The 20,780-nt window shown below is 36.7% G+C and overlaps 1 protein-coding gene across 3 annotated transcripts in view; it reads right to left on the bottom strand.

The window, feature by feature from the left end:
* The window catches only part of hmcn1 (hemicentin 1), an 83,646-nt gene that overhangs the window by 51,666 nt on the left and 11,200 nt on the right, over positions 1–20,780 (bottom strand). For all 3 annotated transcript variants that reach the window (XM_007550912.2, XM_016670847.1, XM_016670846.1), the window contains exons 2-18: positions 16,024–16,094; positions 14,287–14,445; positions 14,076–14,198; positions 12,682–12,853; positions 11,499–11,605; positions 9,280–9,400; positions 8,938–9,201; positions 8,705–8,849; positions 7,973–8,094; positions 7,013–7,282; positions 5,107–5,248; positions 4,341–4,468; positions 4,141–4,254; positions 3,773–3,931; positions 2,160–2,351; positions 1,989–2,084; positions 29–156 (exon numbers count right to left, since the gene is read on the bottom strand). In XM_007550912.2, the coding sequence (XP_007550974.1) occupies positions 29–156; positions 1,989–2,084; positions 2,160–2,351; positions 3,773–3,931; positions 4,141–4,254; positions 4,341–4,468; positions 5,107–5,248; positions 7,013–7,282; positions 7,973–8,094; positions 8,705–8,849; positions 8,938–9,201; positions 9,280–9,400; positions 11,499–11,605; positions 12,682–12,853; positions 14,076–14,198; positions 14,287–14,445; positions 16,024–16,094 (2,513 nt within the window). The remainder of the gene's footprint in view (positions 1–28; positions 157–1,988; positions 2,085–2,159; positions 2,352–3,772; positions 3,932–4,140; positions 4,255–4,340; positions 4,469–5,106; positions 5,249–7,012; positions 7,283–7,972; positions 8,095–8,704; positions 8,850–8,937; positions 9,202–9,279; positions 9,401–11,498; positions 11,606–12,681; positions 12,854–14,075; positions 14,199–14,286; positions 14,446–16,023; positions 16,095–20,780) is intronic.

Below are 20,780 nucleotides of genomic sequence, written 5' to 3'. Positions count from 1 at the left end.
ACTATGCACTTTTTGTTTGTGTTCCCACCAGGCCATAGTTGTGGAGCCACTGCCTTTCTGGCAGTGGATTTCCAGCCAGCAGCACGCAGGGCAGAGTGAGCTGCTGGTCCTCGATCACACTGATAACAGGCGGACTCATCGCAATCACAGGTTTAACTTCGAAGAGAAACGAGACAAAATTTGAAGCAGAAAATAAGTTTTGATAATGTTTGTCCTTATATCTGATGCCATGCATAAAAATTGTTTTGAATAACTTCAACTAAGGTTGAAATAAAAAAAAAATGTAATTTTGCCCAAAGTGCAGAAAACATAGATCATAATCAATGTAGACAACTGAATATAATGGAGTAAAAGTACAAATTTTCGAATAGAGTTAAATAAAAAGCAAATGTCTATGTTCCCCTTAAGGAAAGCAGATGTATTTAATTTATCAACACAAGGATGAGCAACATTTTTCCAGAGGGCTAATTTAACTCAATGAAAGGGATCACTGACCTTCACAATTACTTGGAACATGGACACAGTATGCATCTATCAAATAACTATCATCTTTCAAAAACACAGAGAAAGATTTGCTCCATCTGTATGACAATAAGGAGATAACTACCAGACTATTCTACCAAAAAATATCTATTCGGCCAGACAGCCTGGCGGGGAAACACTTTCCTCACCTTGTTTTTATGTGATGGATAAAAACTTTGACATGTTTTTATCAAAAACACTGTGAACAAAGTGTTGTATTTAATACAATTACACAATTGGCTCAATTATGTTTCTAGCTTAAGTAGGATTAATTAGAAATTGACAATTTGTATTGTATTTTGGTTGCAACTGGATTTGAAATTGAATCATACTGCGTTTTACTAGATTGCACTATAAAGATCCTTCTTCACTTTATTTTCATTTGAGGATCAATGCCATACGAAAACTACAGGAGCAAAATGTGAGCGTAATGAACACTGTAGCTGCGTCTGTCAAGTCCAATGCAGAGGTGGGTAAAGTAATCTTCATACTTTATGGTGCTAATAAAACATCTGTGCATGTGCTTCTGCACTGGGTGTTCATATCCAATGAGGTAATTTAACTGGTAGGGGAAAGGCAGACAGTGGGGTGTGAAATATATGTCATATGGTTGTGTGTTTGCACTTTCTAACCTTTGGCCCACATTTAAGGACTCAACGTGTTTCCACTGCAGAGAAACTAATGGTGGCTAATAAGGCACATGTGTTCCCACACATGCATTGAAGCATGTTAATAAACTCACTGGACTGGGTAAAGGCCAAAACATGCAAGCTCACTCTGAAACATATACTGTAATTTGTTCCTGAAATATTACCTGACCATAAAGAGGAATTATGACAACTTAAGGTTATATTTTTCAGAAAAGAATGAATGTTCTTGGATCAATATCTAAAGTGCTTACATGTCACCCACATTTACAGACACATTTTTAGCTTCTGTTAAATAGATGTGATAATAGACAAATGCCCAATGACACATGGATTTTTGCAAGAAAAGTCTGACAACATTATCAACAAGATCTCCAGTAAAATCTTAATTTTTCAAATAAAAAGACAACTAGTTGTTGAGTTATTGCAAGAAGTAAACCGTTACTGCAAAATTAGATTCAAAATTTTACTCTACAAGCAAACCACACCCCACAAACTTTGTCTTAATAAGACTGAATTCTGAATTCAGAAGAACAGATGCAAATATTATGGTCCCAACATTAAGAAATCCAAAGAATTTATAAAGATGTGAGTATTTTGATTACAATAACTAGGACCAGATAAAACAGATAAAAATATTTAAGTGCAACCAATTTTAGGTATTTGTTAGCAGTCAGTCATCTTTAATTCATACATATCCTCACTTAAAGTAAGAATATGTGTGACAGACAATAACCTTAGAGTTAAAATACCCTCTTCTTCTAAGATACACAAATAAATACAATATAATAATTCAGACATTTTATAAAGCGATATTACCAAGTCCTGTCACAGTGATGCTAGCCTTGGCTTGGATCTTCCCAAAGCGGTTTTTGGCTTCACATATGTACTCCGCCTCATCCTCCACCCATAGATCTGACAGATAAAAAGGAACAACTTGAACAATTTGTTTTTGACTTTATATGAACAAAACTGACTTAACAGACTTACTAAATATGTATAGGTCCCCTTTTTTCTGTTTGACAGTGCTATGTGAGTGGGCTCGGTTAAACAGAGAGGACCCGTCCTCCCTCCTCCATGTGACTTGCGGCTCAGGATGCCCGTGCGCTTGACAGGACAATGTCACGTTGGAGCCAATGTCCTCTACTACATTTGATGGCTCAAGAGTGAACTTCGGTGTAGCTGGATTGGTCAAGATTAAAGAAAAGTAATGATAGTGATGAGCAATGACATCCTACATATGAATGGAAACATTTATGCAAACGTATTCAGAACAATTTCTACTCCAGGTGTGACCGGTGAGGTGAGAGGTCGGAGAAGGAGTTAGCAGCGGTGGTTAGCCACGCTAACCCGAATTAGCAAAACGCACGGTCGGAGTATTCCACACTTTCACTTTATTTCACTTTGTCCATGTAAAGCCAGATCTCTACGACACTGAACTTACATTATCTTATCATACATGAGAAAAATAACAAAAGTTGCACCCCTCTGCACCTCAGAATCACCGATATTTCTCCTTTCTAAAATATCAAGGAAGCGAGTTCTTACTCGGTACAAGATTACAACAAAAGAAAAGGGAATAGGCGCCCCCTTGAGGTGATACCTACTCAACGCTAGGAACCTCGCAGTAAAATGATTGTTACACAGGGTTAAAATAAGGTTGCTCAGCATCTACTGATAGCAAACTTGTTTAAAAGTCAAGAATAATTTGTTTTTATTCGTTAACATTTTCAACTTCAGTTTCATTTTCCTTCTAAATGGATAGAAAAAGTGTATCAGTTTTCCAATGATTAAAGTCTTTGATAACAGTTGAATTGATCTAACAAAACGCTAAAAAAATCCCAACCACATTCAGTTCATTAACATCAACTCACTGAAGAAGTGTTTCCTAAAGTGTTTAACTTCAAACTCACAAAATAGCAGCAGTAGAGATATCAGATGCCAATTATAGTTGAAATTTAAAACAATTGCTAAAACAACTAAAAGCCCAAATGAAAAACAAATAAAAATACTCAGATATACAGGTTTCATCCAATCATCACAATTGATGCTATTACACTACTATAAAATTTTGCTTTAGTGTAATTTAATTTCCAGACAAAATTGTAAATGAATTGCCATATGAGATTCTGGCATCTACTCTTGGAACCACTAGCGTAAAATATCAGAGAACGGGAAAATATGTCAACAACACCTTCTTTTAGAAAACAGCTGGCTGCTCAATTGACTTATATTTGGCCACAAAGCTATTTTATGACATTATGCATCCAAATCCACTGAGAAATTAAAGTCTGGACTGGAATTTCCATTTACCCCACTGAAATTTCAACCTTGATTTGTACATTCAAAGAAGATTTTGTTATTCTCTCTACAGAGGCAAAATCTGCAGTTTCCATTCATATTTTCTGCTAACTTTCTACATGAAGTTAGACTGGATGCTGACAATGATTACAAGAACAAGTAAGATACATTTTTGGTGCAGAATACAAAAAGAAAACAAAACATTAAATGAAGTACAGGCAATTTCTGGTGGTAATGTATAAAAATACAAAAGATTCCTTTAAAAGTCAAAAGACGATTTCAGAATAGTCACCAATTCATACCTCCAACATCAAGACGGATCTTTAGTGAGGAGGAACCAGCAGGATTTACGGCCACACAGGAGTAGTCTCCAGCATCACCCAACTGGGTTTGCTTTATGATAAGTGTTCCTCCTATTTTGTCCACCTCCAACAGATCCGAGGAATGGAGCTGAATATTACCTAGTAATCACAGCAAATGTAGCAAGTATTTTGTATCAGCTTTCAAAAGTCAGTTTAAAATTTACAATGCAAGACCCAATACATTTATTCAGACTATGTTCTTCATTATTTCTGTAAATTAAGTAGTTTAAGTCTCCCTCAAGACTTTATTTCTTCTATGCATTTGTCCAGTAAACATTAAATACATTTTTATGCTTTTAAACTGTTACCTTTGTACCACCAGATCTCAGGCTGAGGGATGCCGGATGCTGAACAGGACATCGTCGTGGTTTCTCCAATGTTACTGAGTATTTCTCTTAAGACTGCTAACACCACAGGAAATTCTAGGAAACAATGAAGTGTAAAAAAAAATCAGACAAAACACTAACACAGCAGGAACACAAAAGAGGCTAATGATTTGAATACTCACCAAAATAGGTGAGAATAGAGGTCATCGTGTCGGTACCAGCCTGGTTACTGGCCAAACAGCCATACACTCCTCCATCCTTCTTCTTTGTGTTTCTTATAACCAGAGTGCCATCAAGAGTCATCCGGTGTCTAAAAATCAGAAACATGATACAAAATTATAGATTTTACAAATATACCAGGGAAAATGGCAATACTAACGATTTAGTCACTCCATAAAAAATATTCTTAAAAGGTTTTTATTTGGACGAAAAATTATGATTTATATGCTAAACTTTGTATATTGAACCATTTTCATAAAGCTAACACTTTGTGCACCGAAACACTATAATCTATTGAGTAATGTTGTTTCTACACAAGGCATGCAAAATTGGTTAGCATGCATATACATTTGTCTGTCTTTGGTTCAAGTTATGCTATACGTCATTGGTTCAGTCTAACCTCTCACCCCTGAATCCACAAATTTGAACATTTTGACATACAACAGGCCAGTGCGACAAATACCTTTAAAAGTAAAGAATGAAGAGATATAAAAGGTATATAAATTTTTCCAGCAAGTTACTATGAAAACTAAATTCTCATGTACTAAACATGAAAACTGTTTTTGGAGACTCTTCGCTGTCACCATGTGAGAGAATGCTGGTAACGAGTCTAGGAGAGTTTGCAAGTACAAGAGAGGCAAGCACAATGCTTGCCTCTTGTGCAAAAAACATCTGTGGAATGTAAAATTAGTAATATTTTTAGGGTTATGGTGAAATGAATTAATTTACCTATTGTTTCCTGTAATAAACATGTCGTTGTGGGTCCAAACCAGACGTGGTGGAGGATAGCCAGTGGCTGAACACCTGATCCTCACTTCATCTCCCATCATGAAGGTCTGATTTCGAGGCTCCACTGACACCCTGGGTGTCTCTAAACAAACAACAAATGTTTTAATTATTCAGCAATTCAGTCAGAGCGTGAGACGCAGGGTGAAATTCTAAAATAAAACTTGCATATTGAAATACTGGAGTTGGTCTCTGCTCTTGGGAAGATCAGGGGAAGGTCTTAAACACATTTCCATGCAGGGACAAGGGTTATCCGCTTACACAGTGAATTTAGTTCCAGTTACATGATGGAGCAGAGCCTAAAATTTTATGGCCACTGTCGCAAGAGGAGGGATGACTGCTAAGATCACTAATATTATTTCACAGCATGTCTTTCTAATACTAAAACAGAAAACAATGTGGAATCCAGAGAATCTGGAGCTGTCTCTACAGACCCTCAGATTGATTCATGATGGGAAACCGTTCCCTTCTAAGATGTGTTTTATCTATTATATTCTCACTGGCAATTTTATCGCCAGTGTTTCTTGCAGAAGAGTGATGATTGGAATATTCTCAATGCACACAGCTCTAACATGTGTTAATCCAACATGCTGAGGACAAATTCAACAGAAAAATGACCCTGCATAATGTTTTAGATTCTGTGTTATTATCTTTTCAGGTTTTATTCTCTCTTTAGAGCAATCTTCAAGGAAAAATATTTGGGCTCAAATGGTTAAAATAAAACAAACCTGTCAAAATACATTAGTTGTGAAGGAAAATATTTTACATTTTTGCTTCAGCATCAGTCACAGAGGATGCCACATTTTTAAAGATATGCAGGACATTCAGCAGATGGTGCAATGAAATAACCATACTGTCCACACACATTGAAGACTAAGAAACACAGTAGGACTGTCAAATTCATCATCTAAGTATTGGACGGAAGCAAATAGTGGGAAGGAATGCTCCGGTCAGATGAGACCAAAATTACACCGGAGGAAATCCTACTAGAGATTGAAAAATACCCAAAACTGGGATCCAGTAATAACACTATTACTACAAGAGCTACCACAAAAGTAATAGTGCTTAGATAAAAGCAAACAGGAATGTTTGTGTTTGAATGGCCTAGTCAAAGTCTGTCCTTAATGAGCAGTGTAATGGCTTGACAATTTTTATTTTCTTCCTGAGAGCTCGACTGATTTCTTTTGATTTTTTTAATGATGCCACACAAGGAAGCAGTGTGCTCGAGGTGTTGCCTTACAACAACTAAAGTGTTGTGAAATAACATACAAAGGAATGATATCACCTTGTTTGCTTTACCAAAGTGTTCAATAACACATTACTCTTAGGGTGTAAAAACTTCTGAATTTGAAGTAAGTAATAAAATGTATTCGTTATTTGAGCATTTAGCAAATATAAAATGTTTAAAAGTTGTGATTAATCTAGAACAGGAAATGTTCAGCAGAATTTACTGGCAGATAATAAGAAAAATAAAGTTACATGTCTTTTCATATTGTATAAGACACATAGCTACAAATTCAGCAAAACAAAGTTTGGCTTTAAGCCTACTTGGAGCAGAAACCCCTTCTGGGTCTTTCTGGTGTGAGTCAACCTGCCCTACTTCAAAGCGAGGTTAATCACTAGGATATTACTGATGAGGGGCAATTAGAAAGGACCTGGGGCGTACCAACAGCTGCTTCACAAGGAGAAATAAATGACGTAAAGAACTAAGGACCACAGATTATGTAATAATGTGGTTGAACAAAAACAATTGTGACTCAATAACAAGAAACTACTGCACAGTTGAGGAGATAAAGGATGAAATCCTGAAAGGGCTTTTTTTTTGTTGAATTCAGGACATATTTATCACCTTGTACTGTGAGATACGTCCGATCTGTGGTCTTTCCTCCTTCATTAGCAGCAATGCACTCATACCAGCCCGAATCATCCGGGGTCACGTTGGACACCTGCAGTGAAAGGTTGGCAAGGATGTTCCCCCGTGGGTTCAGACGAGCATCGTATCCCCCTCGCAGCCAGGTGAGGTTGAAGGCAACAGTGCTGACGACTTGGCAGGTGAGGACAGCATGACTGCCAGGTGAGACGGTAACATTCCCTTCAACAGTGATGGCAGGGGGCGGTTCTAGAGAGAAAAGTGAATGCTGTAGTTATTTTATTTGGATATTGAATTTGGAAAAAACATATCCTCTGACAGGTTTTATTCTTTTAGAGTTTAAATGTTTGACCCTAACACGACCTCTCTCACCTGTAGGGTTTCCACAAAGTTCAGTTCTGAATCCAGTTTAACTTTCGTACTCATCATTCACGCTTTTTCTGAGATTTTCTTTTATGTTGATGACATTCATCTCTACATCCCTTTAAGGCTGCCATCCCAAGTCTGTGTACTCTGGGTTGATGTGTAGAGGCTAAAAGTTCTGCAATCACTATGCAGTAATTTTTGTTCTGTAAAGCTAACTATTTATTTGTAAGTTAAACATGTTAGTATTTCAACTCTTTTGAAAAGCCATTTAAGCAACACCACTTGCATAATATGCTTTTTTCCTTAATAATGGGTCTTGTGTGAGTATGTTACATATTGCAACAAATATTTTTAGAAGTGAAATGGTTAACCATCAGTTGCTAAAGTTGGTAAATTTACTATGAAAAAGTTATTCAAGATAACCAAGATTCTTACCATCAGCTTCACAAGATCTGACATAAAGATGCATTGATGCACCAAGTTTCATATTTATTCGTTTAGATTTATACATGGTCATATGAAAAGAGGTAAAACATTTTCTGTATTACTGAGAGTCTTGGGATGTTGGCTTACCTGACACATCCAGGAAGGTACGAGCTCGTCCTGTTCCAGCGCTGCTAATTGCAATGCATTCGTAGTGGCCTTCGTCCTTCAGAGTTACCTTTTCGATTTCCCATGACACGCTATCTGATTCACTGGAATTAAAAGTCACGAATAAATATAACAAAAAAAGGATGAGAAGTATTTAATGTTATTTATTTAAGAAAAAGTCAACACAGGGTCTGAAAGCTGGACTGTCATTCAGCTGAGTACTACTCTGTATTTTTAGTACTTTACAGCCAAACTTTTTGCAAACAAAAACTATGTTTCAAAACTAGATTTTATTTGATGGTTGAAAGAAAAATTTAAAATGCCCATCTTTTACATGTGCGTACAATTTCAGTGGTTAAACCTTCAACTTCAGGCTTACATCATCAACTGTGAATAGTTTGATAAAGTAAAGCTATATTCAAGAAATTAGAGGAATTTTGAAAAGTTAATTCATTTCAGAAACTGAATTCACAAAATTAAACAAATTATTTAGATTAATTCCTGGTACACTGACATTTTCAAGTCTTTCTTTCTCTTTGATGATTATTCACTTACAGTTAAAGAAAACACAACATTTAAGATTAGAATATTGCATCAGACCATTAAGAACATATTTTTATACAGAAATGTGTACTCCATGAAAAGAAGGCTTAAAAAAGATACTTATAATCAGACAAACACCTGAAAGTATATTCTAATTTAACAATATGTCACCTGAAGAGTTGGTCTACTCCAAGTCGCTTTCCATCTCTGCTGAAGCGCTGAGTAAATGGTAACAAACTCTCTACCTGGCATCGGATAAACCCTCTTCGGAGGTAATAACCGCTTGTGGTGGCTGGCATTACCACCTTAGGTGCATCTGAAAGAAAAGCAAAGTAACGAAGAGGCATTTAACAGGGAATAAACAACATTGTTTCTAAAGGAGGGTGAAAAATCACATCGCTCACCAGGTACAATGCTGGAGAACGAGACACTGGAGACTCTCTGGAACACAAAACCCTGGCTGTCATATCCCGTAAGCCTCAGGAAGAAGGCCTCGTTGGGAGGGATGAACTCTGTGATGTTCCAGAGGTTGTACGGCTGTCGCTCTGGGTAATACCTGATTGGCAAAGTTTTGATAACTTCGCCAGTAATTGTGAGGAGCTCCAGCCGGTCAGGCCGAGCAGGAGGGGAAAGTCCAGTGGTGTTCAGAAGGATGTGAGTGGGAATACCTGGGAAGTGGAGGTCACTGGTGTGAATAAACAAAACTAAATAAACAAGTAAAGCCTTGAAAGGTTGGCTTTCCTCACCTTGAACTGGTCTGCTGATTGTCATTTTAAAATCCATTGTGGGTTTTCTGGAAAACCCGGCACGGAAGTCGATGGTGCTGAGACCTGAGATCCGGACTGAGTGCCTCCCTTTACTTGATGTCTGCGACCATAACAGAAAAACATCGGGTCATTTTTAACTTGACTGAACTGATAGGAAAACAACAGAACAAGCATTCAAAAATCAGATTTTTGCAATGTATTTTGATGAACATAACAGTTTAATTGAAATAGTTGTTGGATCAAAAGCAACACTGAGTGGTCTGATGACGACTGGCAACCAAACAAGCAGAGACAAACTGCAAGAGTGACTAAATCCCTGTTCGTATCACCTGAGCATATAAAACACCTTTGGGTTGACCGGTTTGGACTGAAGCTCACACATAAGATAAGCACAATCACTATAATCAGAGTGAATAATGAGGTCTTCAAGGGTTGGAGGTCTCTTGAAGTTTGCAGAAATAAAAGATAGGATAATTACTCTAAAGTACATGTTTGGGAGAGATGGAAACTCCTCACCTCGGTTGACGGTGTCACACTGCAGAGGAAGGCATGAATTCCTGAACTGTCATTTACTCCACAATTGCTCCAAATGAAAGAGAATGTTTGGAATCTCTGTATTTTACGATGATTACCAAACGCAACATAATCACACCGTACAAAACAGTGGAGAGGCAACAGGCAAAGGAATGACTGAGGAACGAAGAAACTTACTTTATTTTAATACGCACTTACTTTATTCAAAAAGACTTAAACAACATGAAGCATCATCATGCTGTACAGACATCAGCTGGGAAGTTAAAGCTTGGAGACAAATTGGTCTTTTAAACGGACAGCGACCCCCTACCCTATGCATATCTCCAAATTAGTTAGAATAGATTAAAGGAGAGCTGGAAAGAGTTTTTAAGCTAAAATCAAATGAAAGAAAAGCATAAACTATTCTTGTTGTAAAGATTTTTTTCACACTGACTATTGAAAGAACACTTTTCTGTAATACCACCTCCACCTAAGGTGGCATTTTAGTTGTTGGTTTTATGCTGAGCAGGAAAAAAAACGTACCTATTTCAATTAAAATAAAAGATGTCTGAGTTAAGCTAAGACCCCTAAATGTTAGCATTAGGGGTCTTAACACTCAGTAACTTTGACAATTTAGTCCATTGGGTGTTTATTAATGTCTAACCAAAAAACATATGCATAGATAAATAAAAAACCTAAGACCCTATAACTAGAAGACAATTCACATCTACTTAGCCACAGCATCCTTTTAACAAGCTCAAATTGGAAAGACAAAAGGCAATTCAGCCCTGGCATAAACAATATGTCCTGCCATTATGAAGCAAAGTATGTTAAGTAGTGATGAGTCCTGCTGTAATAGCAGCCACAGAGTTTTTAGGTGATTGTATATGAGGGCAAAGGTCGTCTAAAGGTCATCATTTTAGAAAACAAAGCAAGAGTCCTCTGTCATTAAAACGGCTCATTTCCCATTTTCTCAGAATTGAATTCAACTCAGACTTCATGGATATACTCAGGGTTTGTTGTGCCTTTTTTTTTTTTCTTTTACAGAAAAAACACATTACCAACAGCAAATCCTTCAAGAAACAAAGGCTTTGACAGTATAAGTATTTAAAAGTTAGCCCAGAAAACATTTTTAGATTAAAAAAAACAAAAACAATCTTCTTAGTTAGGTCTCAAGGTTGTTTTTTTTTACTTCTATGCTAAACTGAGTTTATTTGGTTGAAAAGTAAAGAGTACAGCCAATCTTAGACATTAACTGAAGGTCTAAATGCAAAGCTGTTTTAGCTAGCAGTAGGATGCATTAAAAAAAAAGACACCATGAGTCACTGTGTCTCGACACAGGACTTGTTGATTACTGTCCAACCACTTTTAAAAGGCAAAACAAAAAACTGTACTAGATCTGTACAAACAACTGACCATCAGTGCTGCTTTATTTTGGTAATAAAGGGACCAGTAGTGTAGGAGAATGAAGGTCAGTTTGGAAATGATCATTTTTGCCGAACATTTAATAATGTACCTTTTGATCATGATTTAACTGCCTTGAAATAAGGAAGGAACATGAACATTAATTAATTACACATCAAGCTTTTCTCTTAATTTTTTTAAATGGTTATCTCTGCTCTGAAAATTGCTAGAAGCCGAGAAATTTTTTTAGTAACTGCTCAGGTGAGGAGTGAAGCGTTTACCTTGACAGACCACATTCCTGGCTGCGGGTCCTTGATGTTGACAACTTTGGCCGAGTTGGGAATGTGCAACAGCTCAGTCAGGCCATCAGCCTTCCCCAAGAGTTTTCCTGAAAGTCAAACAAATATACAGATGCAATTATTTACTTATTCAGCAACTTTTATGGCATAAAGTTTTACAACGTTATACCACATGATAGTAAGTTAAACATTAAAATGTGACATTAAAGAAGAAAATTTTAAATTCCATGATGTGTTGTAAACATTAGTCCAAATACTGTAAGTAAAAGAACATGTGTAGAGTATATGTATCCCAGATGTGGAAATTCCAGGGAGTTACTCAAACCTTTAGCTGTGTAGGACTTCAGTTTTAGCAATTAATTCCTTAGTTGTTGAAAATTATTCCTTTTAGCAATCTAATGTCATCTCTTCCATCAAACTGTTAAGTGAAATTTGCCATAAAAGCAAAAGTGTCTTGATGTAATTTTTAAAGAAAACATGTGAAAATCCCTGGAGTTCAGATAATATAGTTTCCCTTATGCAAAAAAAAAAAAAAATTAGGCCTTGACTTGATCATTCCTTTCGTCAAACTTAAGCTAGACTCTTGGCTACCTTATTTATGTCTGGTACTGGCAAAAACTATCTGCTCAACCGAACCTCTGAGCCTCTTCTTGTCTCCTTTCAAAGACAGAAACCCAATATGTAATTCAGTTATGAAGGAGATGACTATGGGATTTATTTCCCACTGAAGAGTTTCGCTGACTGCTCTGCTCTGTCCAGATTCCTGCAGACTGACTGACTGACAAAAGGAGAATTTTCATGAGATCTAGCAGAAAATCATGTTTTTCAAAAGCCAATAGCAGCAGCTGTATCCCCTGTATTAAACTTTCCTCTTTGAATTTCTTTTCTTCCCTTGTGTCTATACTACTCTTTCAGACTTCTTTCTGGAATTACTCTTACATTTTCTGGAAACAATGGGAACAAAATCCTACTGCTGAATTTACACCTGACATAAGCATGAGGGTGAATTTTGCTAAATTACTGGCTTCTAGTGTATTTCAAGTTAATTTTAAAATAATTTATTTTACTAAGGCTAATAGACAAGTGTTGTAGATCTAATCTTTAACAGTGCTCATAAAAACAAAAGCAGAATTCAGCCACCATGTCAGCAGAGTGAAAATCTTACCCTGAGGAGTTTTTATCTCAATATCAGGTGCTGGGCCACTGAGAGCCACCGTAACTTCTTTTAGGCTGGGATCAAAGGGCATCTGCCAGGTGTTGCTGACCTGACTGAAATGATCAGTGGAAAGCAGGTTGACCTTTGAGGACTGCACAGCCTCCTCTACCCATTTAAGAACCTGTTATGCAAAGGAAAAATGTTAGAAATGTTGATAAAAGGTTGACCACTTGTGCTTCTATTAGAAGGTGTAAAAAAAAAAGGTAACTACTGACATAACACTACTAAGCATAACTTATGTTTAAAAGAAAATCTTTCTAAGAGCATAAATTGATTAAGTAACATGTCAGCTATGACACATAGGCTTTTTCTTGGAAACATGAAACTCTTTATCAGAAAGATTTTTGCATTCCTTGCATGCCGGGCCCATATTTCCTCCACATCCCGAATACCCAGTGGCTATTCTAACCATGTGATGTGTGAAAGCATCTGGCCTTCCACATTCACTGACACTTTAGGTAAAGATGGGTATGAAAAATGGTAACACATTTTTTAAAATATTAGTTTAATATGGGGTTATGGTTCATCTTTTCACGGTTCAATTTAAAGACGACTGTGAGCGATACATATTAGGATCCCAGATCTAAAACTAATTCCCACTAGGGATGTGCAATATGCCATAAAATTCATATCACGTAACATGCAACATGCAACATGTAACATCCATGATTCTGGCAAATGAACTAGTTCCCATGTTTCATGGGGGGAATAGAATATTTCAGGCAGGTGAAATATTTGGTTAACCCCATGCAACTTTGGCAAATAAAGAACAAATGTTTCTAGATCCACACGATTTGTCGTTCATGAAGATGGGAATAAACACAAGGAGTTTTTGAAATAATAATTAGTTCCTATGTTATATACATAGCTCAAATTAAGATCAAAGCTGATCTCTAGGCACTTTACAAATAAAGATTAACAAAAAAAAGTTATTTTTTTATTTTTTTTTTTTACTATTGAGAGTAAATGGTCTGAATGTTCTCTGTGGAACTAAAGGCCTTACTTCCTTTGTATAAATTCCTCTCCAAAAGTAATAAAACTGCAGAACATTTAAATTTCATGCACTGGCTCTTTTCACAATCCAAGACTGTTGATTTACATTTTGGACAGGCTGAAAAGAGCAATGGTATGCATCAATCAGTAAATTTTTTCCCATGCACATTAGATGTGGAGTCCCTACCGGGACATGGGTTGTAAAAACCGCCTGAAGTCACTTAATTTCCAAAACTTAAATGAAAAAAACACTTTGTTGTGGTTAAATCAGGTCTAAAATCAAATGATTCACTCACACTTAATATGCAGGTTAGTAGCAGTGCAGGGCCATGCAGTAATTATCCTCTTACCTCATTGACCTGTTTCTTATCTAGGTGGAAAACTTGCCCAGAACTTGTAGAGGCAATCTCCTCATACACCTTGTAACCAATATGATTCCTATCATCACAATCACCCGTCAGCACAAACACTACCTGGAATAAAAATGTTGAAACAATTAAAATAAAGTTTCTTTGATTCTGAACTTAAAGAAATTTCTGTTTCATTAAATTATCTCCAAACCTGTGACTGTTTCTGTTGAATGAGCTGCAGGACTTCATGAGTCAGTTTGTAATCTTTAGAACGGGCATCTGTGAAAACATAAATAAAAGATCCTGGCAAAGAGATCTCCAAAGCAATCTTTATAGCACCGATGCTCATCTCTGGGCAGTCGCCACCTCCCTGTAAGAGAAAAAACAGTTTGATCTGTCAGCATTGTTCATCTGCAGTGACTCGTAAGAGTTTTCACACTCCTTGATGTTGTTCTTAATTTGTTGAATCACGACTACAAACTTTAACTTTTATGTGACAGGCCAGCATAAGTATTGCATAGATGTGAAGAGAAGAAAAATATCGCATGGTTTTCAATTACGTTCATAAATTAATATCTCAAGAGTGTGCTCTGTCTGATGCACCACACGTTTGCATCGTTCTGTTTTTATTAGCTCAGGTTTACGGCTCCTCTGTGTAAATACGACTGTCTTAAACACACGTTTGATCTGTTCAAGACTGTTGATTTACACATCTTCACGAGGGATACAGTGGTTTGTCTCTCCATCTGGACGATTAGCCAAGTCTGAACAGAGAGATAGGAGGCTCAGATCATCAATTGTATGAAAGGTTAAAAATGTATGTAGAGATGTACTGTGTGCTTGTGGGGATTTATTGCCCATTTGAAGTCAGTATGTTCTTTTCTTGTACATCAATATTGTGCGTCATTGTGCTTCTTACTTGTACAAAGCTTGATCCTTAATGTTTTCTGTTGGTTTTCATGTATTTTGTTTGAAGCATTGTTATGCTCTGTTTGTATATCCCTTCTTCCAAAACAAATTTCTCCCATGTCTTATAATTTCCTCAGTCTGTTCTAGAAAACTAAAAGAAATACTGCCTACCAAAGTAAGGTTTCTTCCGTTATTTATGTCAAATGGTGCAAGGCTATCAGAACCAAAACAAGCAGAAATGCAAATGTTGCAAACAGCCAAACTATGATACACCTTCAGCCTGAGACAAGTGAACTCCATTTTCTTCCATTTGACAACTTTCTCTTTTTGGTGTACCTCATCATTTTCTTACCATTAATCCTTATAGAAAGGCCGCATTGTTACTTTTACATACAGTTCTGTCTTTTGTCTGAAACAAAAACCCTTCTTGCAACATTCTCAAGCAAAAGGAAGGAGTGTGAATGTTAAGAGGGGAGTGCATGAATTACAGACTGAAGAATAAAGCTGTGACAGAAAAAGGGATTGTTTTCATGCTGCACTCGATCTATTCAGACATAAGTTTGAACACAAGTCATGCTAAATATGCAAGTTCCTTGCCAAAGTCTTTCATCAAAGGCTATTCAGGGTTTATCTGCCTGCCTTTGTTTAACATATTTAATTTGAAGCTTTTATACTTCCTTTAATTTATCCAGAATACTTGTCAAACAAGCTCATTTTGGCATTGATTGATTTATGTCCAGCTGTTGAATTCTGTTGTTTAGGCATTTATTTGTCTTCCAGCTGGAGTTCCTTTTTAATGCCAAGCTTAACAATACTCTGGTATGCAATTACCGACTTGTCAGGCTTACACTTTCTTTCAAGCCTTGTTTTTGGCTTCCAGTGGAAAATAACTAAGTTCTGCAACAGCTCACAGATCTTCCAACCCAGACGTCTGGTATGATGACTGCAATTTTCTGTATTCTTTTTATGAAGTCCAGGTGACCTGAGCATCCAGGCTACAGCTGCTGTTTCCTTGGATAATGCAAGTGTCTGAACCCACCTGAACGTACAACTCTCTAAGCTCATGCTGGAACTTCTTTGGGTCTGTTGTGATTGTTACGGGTCCAATCTCTGCAAGAAAACACAAATCAATGGGATTAATGGAACAATAGCCTCAAGATGTGTTGGAGTATTTTTATCGTTTTACATTGTTCCCAAGCCAACTATTGGTTTTGCCAAGTGCTCGTGAATGTCCATATTAAAATGTCAAAGTTTGAACTGCTGACCGGGAAAACGTTATGGAATAAAAAAGATTTTATTAAGCAAGAAAAAGGTAGAGGGAACTATAAAGAAAGTAATAATACTAATATCAAAAATATGTAGAAGGTTTTAAGACATTTTTACTTTTTTAAAAAGCCAAGTAATTATGTAGTGACAGGTTACTGTAAAAACCACTACTATAACTCCACTGTGTACTGATATTGTTTCAAAAGACAAAAATACTTTGTGATACTCTAAAGTACACCTACTTTAAGTAGCACACTGTATATATGAACTTCAGTAAAACTGCGGCGTGTTTGTTTTTTATTGAGTGAAGAAGATTTAAAGTTAGATGTTTTCAGTACACTGAAAAAAGACAAACTCTTCCCAAACTCTTGGTAGTCTTAGCTTGAATTAAGACAAAACTAACTTACAAATACCTTTTCAGCAAGACATAGGAGCTTCTTATAAGTCAATAATTAATGAAAAAAAGTTCTTGTTATAAGTGAAACAATGTGCCAGTAGAACAAACACTTTTCATCAATATTAAGGAATTGTGGATTTAACACAAGCTTCTGTATCTTGCTAAAAAGCTACTTCTACGTCAATTTTGTCTTATGTAATATGTACTAAAATATTTGCTCTAGAAACTATTTTCACAGTGCAAAGAAATCCAAGGAAATCGATGACATGAAGAATAAAATTCAGACAAACATCGGCTCCAAGAAATTTGGTAGTAACTGAACACACCAATATGCACTACTGCACTGCACAGATGCATCTAAAAGCTGCGGGACAGCAGTTCTCAAGGACTGGACAAGGAGAACTTTGGTCTACACAATCCTCACTTTCATGTACAGAAACCAATGCAAGGACACACTTAAACTCAACGCCTAATTTGGAGTAGCTTTTTAAATCCAAAACTGGAGTGTGGGATTAATCTGTGTGACCCTACTGATGCAGCAGGAAAGTGTGCAAAACACCTCAGTGACAGACCTCAGCTCAGGTTTAAACTCAAGACTGGTTTGCTATGAGGCAGTAAAGCTAAAAAGTAAATGACTGTGCAGTTCTGATGGTGGTCTTCCTCTACCGTATAAAACTGCAGTACTGCCTCACAGCAATAACATCTCTATTTTACATATGCTACTGTTTATAGTCGCTTTTGTTTCTCAGATGTTTTATTGGCTGATGGGCAGTTAAGATGTCTCCCGAGTCAAACTAGGTGACTGCAGCAGCTGCAGCTGCGCTAAAGAACGAGACTGATGATCGTTTGCAAAAAAACAGCAGACGCACACAGAGCAGTTCTGCACATGCAAGCAGATTGAAACACTGGAAAACAAGGGTTCTCTTGTTGAAAATGGGGCAATTACAGAGAATCCCTGACTGTTGAGGAAGGATGCAGTTTTAAAAACAGCCTGCAAGATGTTGGTTGAGTGCTACGTTTGACGTACTGCTAAGATGGTTTGCCATTTTCCTTATCCTCTAATCATCTTTTCAAAGTTGAATTTACGAGATTAATTTATAGGCAACATAAACAGCAAGGATTCTGTTGGCATTTCAGTTTTATAACATGCATTATTTATTCTTAAAAAACACTCATGTTGTGTAATAAAGAAAAAGGAGAAAATTGCATTTGCTCCCAATAATTCAACTACTGACACTGCTGTGAAGCTTTGAGGAGCTTTTGTGGTGATCAAAGACATTTTTAAAAACCAGTAGGGAAATTAACCTGGCTGCTAAGAACAGAACTTGGATTTGAAGTTAAACTTTTCAGAGATGGAAAAATTGACACCTCTTCCTTTAGGGAGAGGTTCCCATGGCTGTCGTAATGATTCTTTAGACTGTTTTGGCTTGATGCCTCAAACCACAGCCACTCTTTTCAGCACCGCCAGTGCGGAAAACCCGGTAAAAACCCATGACCTCGAAACAGCATGAGCTGAAATAAATCTGTTTAAAACTCTCCCTAGGTAATAAATCCTGACTCTGACATATGAAGACAATTGAAGTTTGATTTTTATAGTGTGTTTGTCTACATTCTTTGGTTATAGGGATCATTATGAGCTTTCCCAATAACACCACACCAAACAACTACGCATATTTGCAAATGTGAAGTTCTTTCAGCATTTGTCAAATGCTCAGTAGTAAGGGGAAACCTCAGACATAGAACTAAAACTAGCCACACAAACAGGATTTAATTCTAAAAGAAAAATCACTGGAGTTTGCAAAATGCAGGTCAAAAAGTTAGGTTTTGGTCTTATCAAACTGGAGCAAGTTCTTCAACACATTTCAGAGGTGATCACCTGTTGACCCCATAGATGCATCCTTTATCATCAGGCAAAATAAATATGTTCAATAACATCTACAGCTCTGTCAATCAGACTAAGAGACATTTTATTCAGAAAGTGCCTGGGCGCTTCTGTTTGTGCCCCTCCAGCTTTTAAGGAGCAGGGTCTGGTAAGCCAGTGTGTTGGTTGTTACTGCTGCCTTCACATCGGTAATAAATATGAATTTTGAGTTAAATATTCCAGACATGGAACGGTTCACAAGGACAAAAGGTTTAAACTCACTGCCCTAGATGGCTATTGGCAAATTTATGCAGACTTCTGGATACATTTTTTTCAATATATGCTTTTTCGTACAACTCCATAGGTGCTGATGGTCAGGCAAATTAATTAAACATGAAAGAATGTCTGAAAAAACAACAACAAAAGAAAGTGATTACAGCAAACTAAACAAAATCAAGTCCTCCATTACATCCTGTTTTCTTAATCTGGTTGTGGAGCTAGTTGTTGACACAAGAGGAAACGAGATAAACACTCGAAATCAGCAGCCTCAACTATCACTAAGACATTTGGAAGTATTTATTTGTAATCTCTGCATATAAAGCATTCATCTACAAAGCACATGCACACCTAAACACAAAAGGAACATCTAATGAGTTCAGGCAACTTTCCAGCGGCAAACTGAGTTTCACCTCCTCCTACATTCAGGCTTGAAGTGATTTCAATTAGTCGAATATTTACTGGGCAGCAGGCACAACATCAGCAGCAAGGAAAGCAAATCATAAGAACATTGCATCCCATTTAACCCATAGATCAAAACAGGTTCCAGCAAGAGGAGACGCTGAAAAAACATCTGGTGACCAGAATCAGATGATTCTAACACTTGGCAGAGTTTGATCTGTGATCATCTGTTGAGAAATGAAAAGTCTGAGCTTTTCTTTGATCAGTGAACACACCACATCTAAGCCCTCACAGACTGTGTTGATGTCATCATCAAGCATGGAGGAAGACAGGTCCAGTTATTTTTAGAATAATTAAGGTGCTTAAAAGTGGAGTTTTAGGAAGTACAGAAACTATAACAAAGTCTTTTCTGCAAAGATTCGTAATGCTTATTCAGGCTGCTACCTCTGAGACGGGTCAGACTTCAGCAAACACCAATTTTGCTGTAACATGTTACAGCAAAGTTGTTCTTGAAGCTTCAATTCTGTTTGTCAATGAAGGTGTTCGATTAGAAATCGTTGGCGGCCATAGTCACAAAAAACAAATACACCTCCAGTAGTAAAGATTAACCGATTACATTCTCATCGTTATTGTGTCATTTTACCACATCATCTATTTGATATTTAATGTGGACACTCATATCAGCAAATCACTATGATTTCCTGCTTGTGTGAAGTTGTTTGATGGGCTGAAACAACAGCCAACATAAAAAGTACAGAATGCAAAATTTAACAGGAATGTTGGCACAGCTAAATTAATTAGCTTTTTCTTTTGCTCACTAAAAGTTCCAATCAATACTCTTAAGATTTTGTATAGAATAACATACTTGGGTAAAATTCTAAGAAAATTATTTAAATTCTAAGAACTTTCCTAGTAGACACTAGAAGATCATTGCTACTCTAACCATTTTTTACTGGTTTAAGTAACAAAACGAATCTAAAAAGTTTTACAAGTATATTCTGTTTTAAAGTCAAACAGCCTACCTCAATTTTTTACCAATTGGCTCTTGGAATATGCTTGTTTCTTGGAACATTCTTTGGGATTTCTAATAACATTCAATTTTAAATTTATTCAGCAAATGTAAGATAAAGTATGAGTAAAAGTAACATAATACATCTTAACTGTCCAACAAAACTGCTATAGGACTTGCATGCAAAAGAGGCTTTAAAGAAACAAGCCTTCTGCCAGTCTGCTGACGCAGTGTAAATTTTTGCCAGAAAGAGATTGTCCATCATATTGACAGCTCTGGAGTGTAATAATTTAACAAACCCCACAGAGAAAACACATGTGAAACAGCACATGAAGCCACGAGTTTCAGGGAAAGTGTAAAGCAATAAACACGTTACACAGAATCCAACATGTCCTGAGACACATGATGTATCTTAGGGCAAGTAGGAGCAGAAGCAAAGCTACTCAATTGTAGAAAAACAAAAAATAAAAAAATTCAGAGATCTAATGTTGAAAACATTTTTACACACAAATAGTATTCATTTCTCTTAGTACACACCAACATACAACAATAAAAGACTAAGAAAACTAAGTTATGTCAAAAGTA

This window comes from Poecilia formosa, unplaced genomic scaffold (genome assembly GCF_000485575.1).
Source record: "Poecilia formosa unplaced genomic scaffold, Poecilia_formosa-5.1.2 Scaffold38, whole genome shotgun sequence".
Taxonomy (NCBI): Eukaryota; Metazoa; Chordata; class Actinopteri; order Cyprinodontiformes; family Poeciliidae; genus Poecilia; species Poecilia formosa.
This window is presented reverse-complemented; position numbering and strand designations above follow the sequence as displayed.